Source organism: Charadrius vociferus, unplaced genomic scaffold, assembly GCF_000708025.1.
Source record: "Charadrius vociferus isolate BGI_N301 unplaced genomic scaffold, ASM70802v2 scaffold273, whole genome shotgun sequence".
NCBI classification, from domain to species: domain Eukaryota; kingdom Metazoa; phylum Chordata; class Aves; order Charadriiformes; family Charadriidae; genus Charadrius; species Charadrius vociferus.
This window is the reverse complement of record NW_009647750.1, coordinates 722678-738467: the sequence shown is the minus strand read 5'-3', so window position 1 is coordinate 738467 and position 15790 is coordinate 722678. Positions and strand designations below refer to the sequence as shown.

The 15790-nt window shown below is 40.4% G+C and overlaps 1 protein-coding gene across 2 annotated transcripts in view; it reads left to right on the top strand.

Annotated features, from left to right (window-relative positions):
- CYFIP1 (cytoplasmic FMR1 interacting protein 1) overlaps positions 1–15790 on the top strand; it is a 59950-nt gene that overhangs the window by 34580 nt on the left and 9580 nt on the right. For both annotated transcript variants that reach the window (XM_009882106.1, XM_009882105.1), the window contains 2 exons: positions 8227–8370; positions 9900–9990. In XM_009882106.1, the coding sequence (XP_009880408.1) occupies positions 8227–8370; positions 9900–9990 (235 nt within the window). The remainder of the gene's footprint in view (positions 1–8226; positions 8371–9899; positions 9991–15790) is intronic.

Here is a 15790-nt window from a genome sequence, read left to right as displayed (position 1 = left end):
AGGAAGGGCCAGGAGTTGATTCTCTGAACTCCGTTTCCTCTACAGGGAGTCACTCGCCCATGGAGCAGAAGGTGGCTTGTGGTGGGTACAGAAGAGTGCAAAATATGATAGCCCGGGGTATTTCCTTAGTTTCATTATAAGTGTCCTTACAGAGTTGCTATCTTGCATATGTTTTTAGACTGAGGGGAAATTTCAAAGACAGGCGAAAGGATACCATTAAAATCCTGGTGACTTTAGCTTACACACTGAGACTCATTCAGGTGGGAGCTTTGGAGAGCACCATGGTTGGCAAAGTGCGTAGTCTGAGTGTAGTAGTTTGTAGTGTGTAGTTTAAGAAGCAATCAGAATTGTGGGGGTAAAACTCACACTGGCAAACCACAGTACTAGGGTTGTACCTTCCAGTTGCCTGTAGTGTAGCAGTCTGGGCTGCTATCTGAAAACTTCTCAGTTTTAATTCATGCTAGTAAAAAAAAAAGTCTCTTGGTCACTTTAGATGCATTTTTAATTTTCTTTGCTGTTTTAGGCTAAAGAAAAGCAACCAAAAAATCCCCTCTAAATGTAACCCGATTATTTGCTACATGCTTCATTTTTAAACAATGGAGTGTGGTTGAAGTGCTCCCTCCTTGGGAATCTGAACCTTTGCCTCTGAGTACCTCTGGCTGCGTGTGGGCTGTTGGAAAGGGACGTGACACCAGAGGTAGAGCCGGGAGCGCTGTGGTGAGCAGTCGGAGCTCCCTGTTGTGAGTGCCGACAGTGCACACAACGTGTTTGAAGCAGTTGGGATGTTGTATGTAGTAAAAATCTCCTCCCTGACGAAAGGTTTCTAATTTATAGCAGAGCCCTGTCCTGTTGTTGGCACTCGTTCCCGGCTTTTGGAAGCTTGCATGACAGGCTCCTTGCGCACTAAGGGATTCTCTATGATTGTGGCCAGCTGGATGTCACCTGGATGCTTTTCCTCGGTGTCCTGCATCAGTTGGCTCTGCCTGCCGAGCTCCTCTGAGGTGTGTGCCGTGCTTTTGGTCCATGCATTCCCGTGGTCTTGTTCAGGTGTCCCGTTTTGGCCTTGCAGACGCTCGCGTCTCCTGCGGCACAGGAGGTGTAGGCAGCCGTAGAGAAGGATTGCGGCGATGATGAGGAGCAGGACGCTGCTGGTGAGCCAGATGCCCAGTGCGAGCTCTTTCTTAGTGTTGCTCGCAGATGCCGGGTCTCGTTCCAGCGTGTTAAAAACTCTGCACTGGTCGCTGGAGGGGTTGGCGGACTGGCAGGTCACACACACGATGTATGTTGTCAGCGGAGTCAGGTTTTCAACAACAAAGGAGGAACGACTGGTAGGCACCCTCTCTTCCTTCTGAAAGCTCTTTCTTGAGTAACTAGATAGCATGCTGTTCCAGTTAGGGTGGTACATGACGCTGTAAAAGCTGTCAGCACAACTGGCCATTTTTGGCCAAATTACTGTTGCCGTGGTTCCTGTGATGTTTTGGACCGTTATTCCCATTGGGATGTTGCTTAGGTAGTTTTTTTGCTCTCTCGATGCTGATGTTGTCCTGGAAAGGGGAGAGGTTCTTTTCCCAGGGAGGTAGCTGAGAAGTTGCAGCAGTGGAGATGTCGTGTGGATCTTAATCGTAGTGCTCTGTAATACAGGAAAAGGAATTTATTAGGAAACCATGCTCATGTTGTTTGTACTGCTGCATGAAAGTGAAAGTTGGTGGTTCATGGAATATTTTAAACTGTGTACTTTTTTCCCAAGGGAAAGGCTAGATATACGCTTACAGAAATTCAACTGGAGCTACTGCCTGTCCAGGTGATCAGTTGGATCTTGTCTCTATGAGATGGTGTGTTTTGCAGAATTTGCAATTGGGGAACTACTTCCATTCTCAGGTTTTGTTCAGATGACTGTGCACTTGCAATGGGGAACGAGCGGATGCTGGCCCTCAGCATCCTGTTCAAAATTTGCCTCTATGTCAACTTTGGTATAAACACTGCCTACATATTTGGGACAGTCCCTAGTATACGGTCACTGGATATTTTTGTCCTAAGCAATTTGTGGTTAGGTAACATTATAGTCTCAAAGAGGTTTTGTTTCCCTTAAAGGGGAGAGGTGACTATGCTTTGTACTTCAGAAATACATGCCCCTCCCACAGGGAAAAACAAACTATCAGAAGGTTAAACAGATGCATTAATAAATGCATCTCTCCTTTGGAGCAATACTGAGTATTCTTTTTATAGAACAAACATTTATAATAGGAAAAAAAGCTTACTATTTAACACAATTTTATGTTATAAATCAAACTCTCATAAAAAAAAAAAAAGTCATTGAAATCTAAACTGAATTGAACCGCTGTCTGCTTCGGCATTAAACTAAAGACTGAAAGATTGACCATCCGGCTAATTAACTCTTTACCTGTCATACAAAATACTTGACTAATGAGTATGCTGATAAGTGGCTTTTGGATTTGTTTGGTTAGTTTTTAAAGGAAAGAAATGCAGCGTTTGCTTTTCTCTCTAGTCTGAGTATCTTGCATTTTATTTGGTGTTTTCTGTAATCTCAAAACTTCCTTTTGTGAGCAGTGAATTTTCTTATATTTAGTGGCAAGTGAGGGGTGGCAGGAGTGGATCTTGAAGATAAATTCCTCTGGCCATCTACAAGTCTTGATTTTTTGCCTGTCACAGTCAATTGAAATACAAAACAGTACGTGGAAACATCGCCAGATATTATTTTGTCTCCGGTATCATTTTCCATTAGTTTCTTACTCGCAGATACACTCTGTTTTTTGCTGGTGAGTTAGCGCACCTGTAACCACTGCTAGAGCAGTCGCTGTGATGATTGTACGTTGGTGGCATCGCTATCACAATATTTAATCTTGATGCTAGTCAGCCTCTTGGAGATGGTTTCTCAAGCTAGGCTTACTCGGTGAAGTACAGCTTTCACTATCACATACCCTTTGGATAGATAGTGTTTTTTTAAAAAATAACTAATACTCTGTGTTAACTGATTGTATGTAATTCCATAGTCTGTCTGCCCTGAACTAATACTCCTGCTTATAATAAAATTAACATTGGAAAACCTGCCAATATTACAACATTCTAAGCTTACGTTACCATTGTAAATAGCATAAGGAAAACATCTATTTTCTGCAATTCTCTAAATGCTTCTATTAAAGAATATCTTCCTTTCAGGACAAAAAGTTGGCTTCTGTCTTGGTAGACTTTTAATTAAAATTGTTATTTTAAAACAAAACAAACCTTAATAACAGACTGTAAATTTTTGTTTGTTTGGCAGGTTTTCTTGCTTTTCCTGTTGTGAGGGTAACTTTTGAAAAAGAGCCTACCTCGGCAATTTAATCTGGTTCTTAGTTTAGTAGTCAGTTTCTAGTGGCACTCATGAAAATTTTTTCCACTGTGAAAGTTTCTTACTCTTTTTAATGAACATAAATCCCCACAAAAGTAACACTGTGTTTCATTGTTTATGACTTCATTATAAAAATTAATTAATTTTTTTATGATCAAGTTTAAAATGTTAAGTCTCCTGGCTAAATAACAATTGACTATTGAAAATTCTCCTGATGAAGAAAGCTTATAAGATTTGCTCATAACATATTCTGAAATAATTCTGTAACACTTTTATTGTATTTTACGGAAGATAGGAGGCTGGCAAAATATATATTATTTTAGCAGCATTTCAATAGCTGCATTACATTAATAGTAAGAATTCTGTGACTGTATGAAAATCATTACTCGAGGCTTTTGGATTATACTTATTGGGAAGTGGGAAGAAAAAGATCTATATTTTCACTACCATCTAAAACCTTAGATATGACTGATCTGGATAGATGCTGCTGTTCTAATTGTGTGTTAAGTACACCCTTTTTGATACAGCAACAATATAAAGGAAGTGAGTTTGCTATCAAATAAACTTACTAGACACATTTTGGCATCTACCCAACATCTGCAGATACTAATTTGGGCACATTAGTAAAATGAGAGCTTTTACTTCTTCAGTTGTCTTCTCTTTAGCTGGTAGATCCCAATTACTTAAAATTATTTTTCATAGAGCACTTCTTAACACAGTCTAGAAACAATAGTTTCATCCTCATAGCATTTTGTAATTCAAATGTTTAGATTTTAATTAAATAACAATAATACATTTCTATTGTTACAAAACATCAGTTATTAGAAGACATAATTACTGACATGTAAATGTTTGGAAAACCTATTTGATGTTTTATAGATTATAAAGTCAGTACTTACCGTCACTTCCTGACAGAAATTTCAGAACAGAATTTTCATATGGTGATGCTGCTGCGAAAATGACATAAACACTACATTTTCTGCATGCTTTTTCACATGAGTTATTTGCTACCTGATCTCTCCTTGCCACTTTGCTTTTTGTTTCCTTCAGATTCCCTGGACTAAATTCTCATTGCTTAGTGCTTTCAATTTTTTTCTTCGATGCTGCTGGTGGCATGGTTTCTTTGTCTCTTCCACTTAAATTCAAGGAAGAGCACATCTTATCTAAAGGTGCTGTTGCTCTTCAAAGAACATACAGGAGAAAAGATAATGTCTTTTTCCTCTCTCTCTTGCTTGACTCCCCTTGGACAGTGTACTGCCTGAACATCCCTGTTATATGCTCTTGTGCCTGTACCAGTGATGCTGTGAGTGATTAATGTTAGCACTTTGATGACATCAGCAACTAGCAACTCTCTCTCTCTCCTTTTTTTTTATTTAAGTAGGGGAGGGAGCAAGCATAGCGTTAAAAAAAAAAAAAAAAAAAAAAAAAAAAAAAAAAAAAGAAGCTCCCTCTCTCTTTCCTTCCACCCCCCAACTTTGTTAGTGGCTTCTGCCCCAAGGATTTTTATGCTTTTGTGCATTTTGGGGGGGGGAGTGGTGGTGGCGTGTGATGGTGTTTTCTAAATCCCTTGTCACAGTTTATAAAGCTCCACTAATCCAGCAACTACAGGTGGACCATTTAAGTATTTCCCCATGAGGGTTATATTAAAGAAAGACATATTTTTAGATTGTCTGATTTCTTATTGTGATGTACTAGTGAGGTTTTTAATACTGAAATCGTGTTTTTAGGGCTTGCTTTCCTATGACAAATTTCTGCTTTGTGAAGAGGAGTTCCCTCCCCTTAACCTCATGGCAGTAAAATGCTTTAACCTACTGAAGCAAGATTCTCTTTGTGCTATAGCTGAAATAGATAAGTTTGGACACATTTATTGTTGAGACTTAACACCAAAAGTAAAAGATGAAATCTCACCTTTTAGGGACAGCTGTATATATACTTAGTGTATTGGGACATTTGTCTGCACATGTTTTCGTAAGGTTTTACCAGTTCTTTCCCTCGTCGATTCCCCAGACCTCCTTTCTGTAAGAGGAGAGCTATGCACACATTGTACTAGAGGGGTGCAGCTTCAAGCTGTCTGCCCGGTGGAGTGTGTTTGGAGTTTGACTTTCTAGCCAGCTCCAATCTAATAGCAGGATTGTGTTGCATGTTAGGAGTCTAATAATTAGCCAAGTGTCTGTTGTAGTTTGTGTTCACAGAAAAGATGGCTGAGAATTTGAGAACATCACTCCTCCACAAAATCAACACAACCCCCTGGTCCTTAGAACAGAGTCTTCTGGACTGATGGACGGCTGAGGCTGGGAGACCCTCCAGAACAGGGTGACCTGCAGCGGGTTGCTCAGGGGTGTGTCCGGTTGGGTCTCGAAAATCTTTGAGGATAGAGACTCCGCAGCCTCTCTATTCAACCACCTTCACAGCAGTGAATTTTTTTTTCTCATGTTTAAATGGGATTTCCTGTTTATGCCCATTGCCCCTTGTCCTGTCACTGGGCACTGCTGAGTAGAGTTGGCTCACAGAATTCACAGAATTGTTAGGGTTGGAAGGGACCTCTGGAGATCATCTAGTCCAACCCTCCTGCCAGAGCAGGGTCACCTACAGCACGTTACACAGGACAGCGTCCAGGCGGGTTTTGAATGTCGCCAGAGTGGGAGACTCCACCACCTCTCTGGGCAGCCTGTTCCAGTGCTCCACTACCCTCAAAGTAAAGAAGTTCCTTCTCATGTTAAGATGGAACTTCCTATGTTCAAGTTTATGCCCATTACCCCTCGTCCTATCACTGGGCGCCACTGAAAAAAGACTACTCCCATCCCCCTGGCATCCTCCCATCCTCCACCATCTTTACTCCTTCTGTCAGGTACTTAACACACATGGATGCAACCCCCCTGAGCCTTCTCTTCTCCAGGCTGAATAGCCCCAGCTCTCTCAGCCTTTCCTGATGGCAAAGATGCGCCAGTCCCTTAATCATCTTTGAGGCCCACTGCTGGACTCTCCCATATGTCTCTCCTGTATTGGGGAGCCCATCACTGGACCCCAGTAATCCAGGTGTGTCTCACCAGTGCTCAGTAGAGGGGACAGATCACCTCCCTTAACCTGTTGGCAGTGCTCTGCTTGATGCAGCCCCGCTGACTGTTGGCCATCTTTACTGCGAGGACAGACTGGTGGCTCTTGGTCAGCTTCTTGTTCACCAGGACCCTCAAGATAAGAAAAACACATACCCCCTCCCAAAAACCCACTTTCTGCAGGTCAAGCTGTTTTGCTGTATAGTTTCTTCACGCAGATGGAGGCACAAGTTCAGGCACGTAAGAAATATAACTAAACCTTCAAGTAAATTTCCATACTGTCAACTTCTTGAATTTTCACATTGCAGAAATAAATTGCCAGTTACAACTTTCTGTGCTTGTTGAAGCATGATAAAATTTATGCAATTTTCTATGCGTGTGTGTGTTTTAATAACATATGCAATGTTTTTGACTTAGGTTAGGAGTTGCCTGGTTTGGAAAACTGGGTTTGGATCTCTTATTTCTTGTTATGGTCTCTTCTGAGCCTGTGCTTTTGTGTATTTCTTTCATAATGCAACAATTTTTGACCCATGAGGGTTTGTGAACTACATCTAAGACATCCACAAAAGGTAGCCGAGAAATGTTAACCTGTTGCCAAATTTGCATTTGTTATAAATCAGTCTAGGATCCAGTTTTAAAATTGCTAAGACCACAGTTCAAAACACGTTGGAAAGCAGATGTGTATCTTCTATCCCAATCTCTTCTAAGGATGATTTGTAAGTCCTTTTTTTTTAATGAGTCTTAAAAATCCTCCAAGGGCTTGATAGAGTTTCATGACTTGAATTCCTAGTAGTTTTTTTGTGCAATACCATGTATTACAGTATCTGGTATTGACTTGCATGAATAACTGGGGCACGATCCGTACTGGAGGGAAGGTCAGTGTTCTTCCTGGGTACTGGTGAATGGAAATTTTCTGTTACAGCTGATGTGTGTGGAGTTGAAAGTCTAACAGTATTTCATGCATATGTATTTCAACAGTTTCTTTCGTGCGTGTATTAGAGAAAATGAAAACTGCAGAAGAGAAAAGGAAATACAATAGAACCTTCTGCAAGGAAGGTTGACAAGATTCCCTTTTAAAATTAAATTTCAGGTTATTAGGAGAACATACAGAAACGGAGGATGCGAAGTCAGCGAACTCCTCGTTGACCCATGGCTTCAGCAAACAGTTCCTAATTCCCTGCACAGCATCAGTCTGTAGAGTTGTGTTCAGAAGAAATAGTCATTAATATGGCAAACCACCTGATCCTATTTATACAAGTCCAGAAGAATTTCCATGAGGTTACAGTCCAGATTTAGATTTGCTTTGATCTTGTGTACAGCTAAGGGCTTTGAAAAAGAGAGAACTGTATTAATTAGTAGCAGAGAGCAGTAACTGCAGAAGGCTGGTGTTTTTGTAGTAGAGTCCTCAGAGTCACCTATTATGAACTAAAAATTGGAGTAACTTCTTTCAAGATGTTTTGTACATAAAATGGACGATGTAGGAATAGAAGTTGTGCTTTAAATTCAGGGTTCTGAACATTGGCATTGACTATTCTTATCCTTTTATACCTGTATAAATTGAAAAATACGAAAGAGGAAATGTTCCTGGCTTTATAAATGGTAAGTGGAAGATACCTGGTGGAAAAAAAATATGTTTACAGAGGTTTTGGTTGAAATTCCTGCCTTAGAAAGGGGAAGCTTTTTATTTTAACTTCCTGGAGAGAGAAAGAGATACAAAGTTATTATTTTATTTTTAATATGCTTTAAAATGCTGTTTAAATGAGATGATTATAAAGGTGTAGTCAGCTGAAATTGTCTTTAATCATATCTGTTATCTCATTTTAGGCATTGAATCTGGCATATTCCAGCATCTACAGCAACTACAGGAATTTTGTTGGTCCCCCTCACTTTAAAGTCATCTGTAGACTTCTTGGGTATCAGGGGATTGCGGTGGTGATGGAAGAGTTGCTAAAAGTTGTCAAGAGCCTGGTATGTCAATTGTCTTTTCATTTTCTGCTATTCTTCTGATAAGAAATGTTTCAAGAAAAACAAAGTGAAAGTAAGATCTCAGATAAAGCTAATTAAAATGTTACTGCCGTTGAAAGTCAATATAAGCTGTGTTTGAGAGTACTCAATGTCCTGTGAAAGCAATAGAAGAAGTGCCTTGGTAGCCTGAGCAGTATTTTGAAAACCTTAGATTCTTCATAAATTTAACGTGTGGAGACCTATGCTGTTAGGTCCTGGGTAAACTCTGGAAAAGTATGAAAGTTTCAGATTAGTTGATTTCAACTTAAAGATTGTACTGTAAATTCACTTTCTCAGTATTTTTTGAGAACAGCTGGAGTATGCTTTCTGCCTTGCCTAACTTCGGGCTTTCATTAATAACATCATTGACAGATGATGCCTTAATAACAAGGAAGATTTAATCTCTGTGTTTGATCTAGCAATGGATAGCATCAAGCCTATTTAGAACAGTGCTCGGACCAGATGTTGAAGAAGTTATTCATACAGCCTGTGTATCTCATACTGGAAAGGGCCTTTTCTGTAACTGTGAGGAGGTTGAGGCGCTGCCTGTTGGTATATTATTAGTATCTATGTATACAGGCATAACGCGTGACAGTTAAGGTTAAGCCAAAGAAATGGTCTTTTCTTCCCAGTCCCTCTTGCCTGAAAGGACCATGCTGCCAAAATAATCCAGCTATATGGGGCATAGCTGTAGTATCCATAATCTCACCTCAGACACTTGACATTTAGCAGTTTGTTTACAGTAATTCCCATGATGTTCTAAGTATGTTTTTTACATTCCCAAAAGGCTTGAGCCTGCTTGAAGGTGTACTATGGCCTATTCTTCAGGGAAAGAGGAAAACACAGATATTTTTCATGCTGTAGGGTCAAGTGTTGGTTTGTTGGGTTTTTGGGGGGATTTTTTATTATTATTTATATAAGTGGTAAATTGTCTTGATTCATTAAAGGTTGCATTGAACACTTGGACATTTATAAAGGAGGTTAAAAGGCCTAGGGGGAAGTATCCTGCTGATGCCCGATGCAGATGCAGGGAGACAAGTATGAGACAGGTGTCTAGTGGGAGGAAGGCAGAGTGACTGTAAGATGCTATGGACTGTGTCTTAACTGGTATGTCTGCAGTAGCTAGTTTGAGCTGTTACAGACATATCTAATGCTAAGGATTTTTCTGTTGTTGCATTTGAATGCTTTCAAAAGCATTTTTTACCAAAAATCTGTATAGAGACAGTCTGCAAGAGAAGAACATGACTTCCTCCTCTTTACCTTCCTGGCCTTAGCTGTTGTGCCACTCTTCCTGTAGCAAAAGGTCAAATGCCATATGGAGGGAAGTGCAACTGTACTGATTTGAAAAAGTTGACTTTTTGGAGATGATGACTGACAGAATGAAATGCAAGATTTTTAGAGCTTGTTCAATTCGTGTAGTTTGAATGCAATTTGTTGTGAAGTTTCTCAGTTCAATAACACTGACACGTTTACACATATCTGTTTTCTCTTAGTTACAAGGGACGATTCTTCAGTATGTCAAGACCCTAATGGAAGTGATGCCTAAGATCTGTAGGTTACCAAGACATGAGTATGGCTCTCCAGGTTAGTTCACTTTTGGTGTTACCATAGTAGCCCTAATAAGATGATACTAATAACTGTCTTCTGGATCACGTGTACCGCTCTCTTTTCCTCCATCTCGTCTCTCTCCCAGTAATCAGCACTTAGGCCTGCCTTTTTTTTTTTTTTTTTTTTTTTTTTTTAATGTTCATAACAAGAATCATTGAATGCTGGACTTCCTGAAAGTGCTTAATAAAGTTTTAAGACTTCTATGCTTAGGGCAAATAAAAAGACGACAGTCTGTATATAGACAGCCTGATGGCATAATTAATCTTGAGCTGGGATGTTCACAATAGTTTCTATTTCTAGTCTTTCTCATAAGTGTGTTGAGCTTTTCCGTTTGCAGGTTAGCCTCTCACACTTGTTCTGTTTAAATGTCTAATTTAGTTAACCCCGATTCTCTGAAACCCTCTTCCTTTGCCCTTATCAAATGTAAGATAAAAGATTGCTACTGCTGAAAGGGAAACTGGTCCTGCCAGAGTAGTTATGTCTGAGGCTTGTGTGGGGCACATTTTAACCACTTAACAGGAGGTGTGACAGTTGCAGAAGTGACTTTGAAAGCTACTTGCCACTATGGAGAAATAATTGGCTAATTAGTATTTATCACATTGTTCACTGAAATTCTGAAACTGCTTCCCCGCCTTCAAAATATTCCTCCTCCTCAACTTCTAATTAACACAAATTAATCCTTCCATGTGCCACCCACCTCCTGAGTATATCTTTATTTTCCCAGAGTCGCTTAGGTTTATTAAATGCCACTCCAACTGGAATGAGGTTGTTTTTTTTCTGCTTCCCACAGCTTGCTTGACGTTCATTACCAATGTTAAACGAAATTGAGGACTTACTAAGTGTTTCCTTCCTGTTTTTCTCCCTGGAGCGTAGAAATGGATGAATCATGGTAGTTAGCAGTATAAAAATAATCTGTCTGAGGTTTTTAGCCACTCATTAAGGTCTGACCGCACAAGCAGTAGGTATTCTCAAATATAGATTATGCCTCACCAGGGTCTGCGATGCTGCAGGTGACATTAGGAAGCTCAGTCTCTTCCCAGAAATCCTCACCTTTAAGGAGTAAGAATTTGGCAGGAGGTACTCAGGGACTTAAGCAGAAACTCTCTTGAAGTTAAGAGTCAGTCTATCCTATAGGAAAGGCAAAACTTTACTTGTGTGATGGTAGCCTTCACAGGATTTATTAAAACATTTTAAAATCCTTCATCACTTTCCCGTTTTGTAGAAATCACAAACTGCTTTGACCTCGTATTTACTCTTGCAGAAGAAATCCCATATGTTTAGATGCCTACTGTACCAAGAGATCAGAGTAACTTTTGGTGTTACAATGGAAGATCATAGCAACTAGATTTGGACTGGATCTCAAAACCCAACCAGGTTCTGTGCTCCTTCACTGCCCCTGTTTCTAACAGGTTTTGTCTTGATGTGTATTTTTCCTGTTCTGAACTATTTCTAGCAGTGGACACTTAACTTCATGGAGAGTCTCTTCCACGAAGTGGCAGAGGCAGCCTTTATAGTACTGTCTCACTGCCTCTCCCTTTCCTTTTGAAGACACTAGGCAGAAAATGTGTGTGGAAGCTCAGGGCACCTCCAACCCCCTCTCACATCACTAAGGAATCACGTTGCGTTCTTTTATGCCTCTCCATCATGGAGCTGTCTACCTTTCGAGCAGCTCTGACTGATAAAGGAAAATGTTCTCTGTGATGGAGATGTGCTTGTAGATTGTAGCCTGCATCTGGCATCTTGAGAGGAACTGCCAGACTGTAGAAGGGCAGGCTCACACTGTGCTTGATTTGAATCCCTGTCCTCTCCTTTCTGTGCTAAATTCTCCTCTGTAGCAGTCTTTGCCACACCTTGTTTACTTGGTTCACCACAGAAAATGCAAGCTAATACACGCCAACTGTTGTCTGTTCCCTCCTCTGCCTCTGAAAGCTTTCTGCAGAATTTAGTAGTTGTAGTAGTAAGCCTGAGTGTTACGGAGCATTTCTGTATGCTGCTTCTATTCTTTCATAACAAATCATTTAATCATTTCTTTATAATTGGCACTACTTACACATACAGACCAAAACTGTGATTCCAATCTACAAATTAAATATGTAGACTCTCATCTGTCTTGGTGTAACATGAATTTATCGATCCAGAATTAATTTCCTGAGTCCATTCTCCATGGGCAAAACACGTATGCTCAGTAAGTAAGCCTCTAGCTATTTCATGCACTTCAGACTTTTCATTTGGAGAGCTTTCTTTGGACTCTGTTGATTGTAATTACTTGAGCCCTACCTAATCAGCCCTCTAGACTTGTGGATTTCTAAATGGTGATTTATGCCTGCGAAGAGGAGCAGGGTAGAGACAGTGTCATCAGAGTTGTTCAGGAGTCCTGTTCGCCAATGGGTTTGTTTCCATAGGAACAGTCTAAAGCAGTGGGGAACTTGCTCATCTTGTAGTCATAAAAATATTTATCTAAAAATACATTAAGCATAAGGATTTTTAAAGGGACCGTTTGAAGTCACTAAAGCTCTTAAAGGAATATTGGCCTATAAGAGTTTAAACTTGAAATTTCATCTTGGAGGTAACGTTTTCTCGTGCTATTTTTCTACTATTTGAAAACGGTATTCCTGCTTTTGAAAAATGAGTATTTCATGTCCTGCCACTCTGAAGTGTTATTGGACATGATGAGGAAAGTAATTTGTTAGCTCTGCTGTGAGATGAGACTTAGATTTTTGTCACTGGTATATCACTCCTCCAAAAGAAAGTTTTTTTTTTTTAAAAAGTCGATGAGCTTAGCAAGATATGAACTTGGTGAGAAAGTAGCCTAATTGTGTGGTTTTTTTCCCAAGTATAACATTTCCATGTTTCTTCTTTAAGAAAAAAATTAAAAAATCAAAGAACCAAACCACCCAAAGCTGGTGCAGGGGAAAACATTCATTACACCAGGCCATGATCTCTTGAAATCCCATGTGTTCACGCAGCAGTTTGGGGAAGCTTCCCAGTGCCTGGTGCTGCTGGCTGCCGTGTTCCTGCCTCTCCCTAGGATGATTGACCTGCTGGCAACACCTTCTGAGCTGCTTCAGCACAGCAACCTGACAAAAATTAGTCTTCCACCCTTCCTGTTTCTGGAATATTTCGTGTCAGGGCCTAATAGGAACTGGAGCTAGCCTGAGCCAGGAGGCACGGTGGAGGGAAGTAGTGGCTAGAGGCTGCTGGGGGGGAAGCATCGCTTGGGGCATAGCAGAAGGGCTGGTAATGCTTTCTGTTGTCCCAGGTTTTTGATCAAACTTGGGTGAGTAGGAGAATAAGTTACTTTCTTGGTGGGAATGCGGTGGCTTGAGTCCTTGTGGGGAAGAATATGAAGGGAATTTATTCATAGGTTTTTCTGGAACCTGTCTGTTGGAGAAAGATTTGGGAGGGAATCACAGACTATTTGAAAGAATTTGGGGGCAACCCAAATCACCGAGATGATTGTGAAAGGGCAGCAAGGACTGATTAGATATGCAGAACAACAGGGTATTTATTTCTAGCAAAATAAACACAGTGCACAGGCTCTGTGATCGTAATTCCCAGATACATGTATATGCTTAAACCTTATGAACATTTCTGTTGAAAGGAACGGCTTGACTGCTGATATGCAGAGTTAATGATGTCTCTCGTGAGCCAAAGAAGTATTTGTAGCGAGCATTTGAAGGTCTGTATGAAAGTGAACATAAACTAAAGGTCATTACAGCACTCAGTTTCTTGGGAACACTTTTGCTTTTACTTGACAATAGTCAAGTCAGTACAGTACTCTGCAGAAAATAACCCACAGCACAACTAGAACAAGAATTTTACTCAAGATCTAGTTTTAGTCAGCAATTCGGTTCTAGAATTAATAGCAAATATTTGTCCTAATCTTTTAGGTGCCAGAATTGTTACAAGCTCTGGAACATGTTTGATTTGGGTCTGTAGGTGTGAATTGAGATTGTTTTATAGAAAATGAAAGGTGACCAAAGTGAAGAAATCCAACCGGCTTTGCGTTGCATGTGTTGATTTGTTCTGACTTCCTAAATTAATTAGTGTACAGACTGCACAGTTGAAACTTGGCATCTGCTGTTTGAGTCTATTGAGATAGGATTTTGGAAGCAGAAATGGAACCTGATCCTTTACTAAGTAATCTTCTGTACTTTACTGGATCTGTTTTATATCAACAGCCTTTGCTTCTGTTGAGATCTGTGTAAATCAGAAACTAGGATTATAAGAACATTTATTATGACACCTAATGTCATCCCATCTGCAGGAACAGAGGGGTTTAATTAAGCCTGGTTTCTTGGTGAGTAGGAGCAGAAAGGCTTGATTTATTTGCCTTGCAAAATGCTATGTATATATAGCTAATTCAGTAACTTACAAATTGCACCCACAAATAAAATCAGGGGAAAGAGGAAGTTTGCATGCAGTTAAGTGAAATTAACTTTCCTAAGACACTTGTTCTTTTTCCAGGGCTTCAGTATGCAAGTGTAGTCTTTCACAAAAATACAGTTCTGTGTACTGTGCAGTATAAGGAAGTGTAAATGGGAATGCCTTTGCTCAAACACCGATGAGAACATGATGGTGTATTTCTGTCACAGGACTCCACTGGGGAGCAGATCGTGCTTTCAGCGTCAGTTGTATTCCATCAAAAATAACCAACTTTTGTCTGTTTTGCCAGTAAATCAGGCCCTTCATCTAAGGGGAAGCAGTGCACTGTTGATAGCAGCTTTTGGAACAACTGCAGTCTAAATACTGGGTGTCAGATTTTCAAAATAGTGACACAATTTGTTCATGAATGCATACGTGTGGGTGTGTGTATTTATATATCCGTATATGGAGATTGGGGCTTTCAGTGAATGAAGAAGGATCGTTACTGAGGACTTTGATAGGAACTCTGTGACTGTAAAAGACAATATGTAATTTTTATGTTATGAACTTAAAGCCTCTTTGAATTCTGCTCTCTTGCTGCTTTTGGGTGAACTTACTGTCTTGCTTTGGTTTCAGTTGCACCTTCAGTATGGGTTTAGGTAAGAGCATTCCTTGTTGCTGGTCACAGTCCGCTGTGCTGCTCCTGGTTTTTCTTCTGTGCTATCCTGCTCCTTTATATTTGCTGTGGGTGACTTGGGTTACTCTCAGGATTTCACTTCAGAGCTGCCTGTATAACATGGATAAAATTTTTCTCATTGTTTTTCTGGACATCAATCTCTTCTGAAACTCCCCACAAAATCCACAGGCTGGAAGAGTGTGACACATCCCCCTGGCTTTCCATCCCCATCATGACCGATTGTTGTTTCCATGTTGTGGTAGCAGAATCGTCCTTGCTGCTCTGCTCAGCTTCTGTTTCTTGCCAAATTGCTCCTGACTCACCATACAAGATAAAGGGAAAAACATCCCCACGTATGTCCTTGTTGCCAGTATGCTACTTGCTCAGATAGCGCTTTCTCGCCATGGTAACTATGTGAAGTCTACAGTTACTGACTGTGTTTCAGGGAGTCTTCCAGCCCTTCTAGTGGTTCACCATTAATCTCTGTACATGCCATGGATACTAAGACCAAAAGCGTTGGTAGATATTCTAGTTTGATTTCCTCCATGGCACAGACCGAAGTCCAAGATAACCCCATGGACTTTTGCTTCCAGAAAGGCATCCAGTCTTGGTATGAGGAAAGTATTTGACTCGGCAGAGAAAAACACAAAGGAAATACTAGGGCATATAAATAAAACACACTGTAGGCTTGTGGTACAGCTTACTTCAGTTCCCTCACTCTGTGTTTCTTTCCCT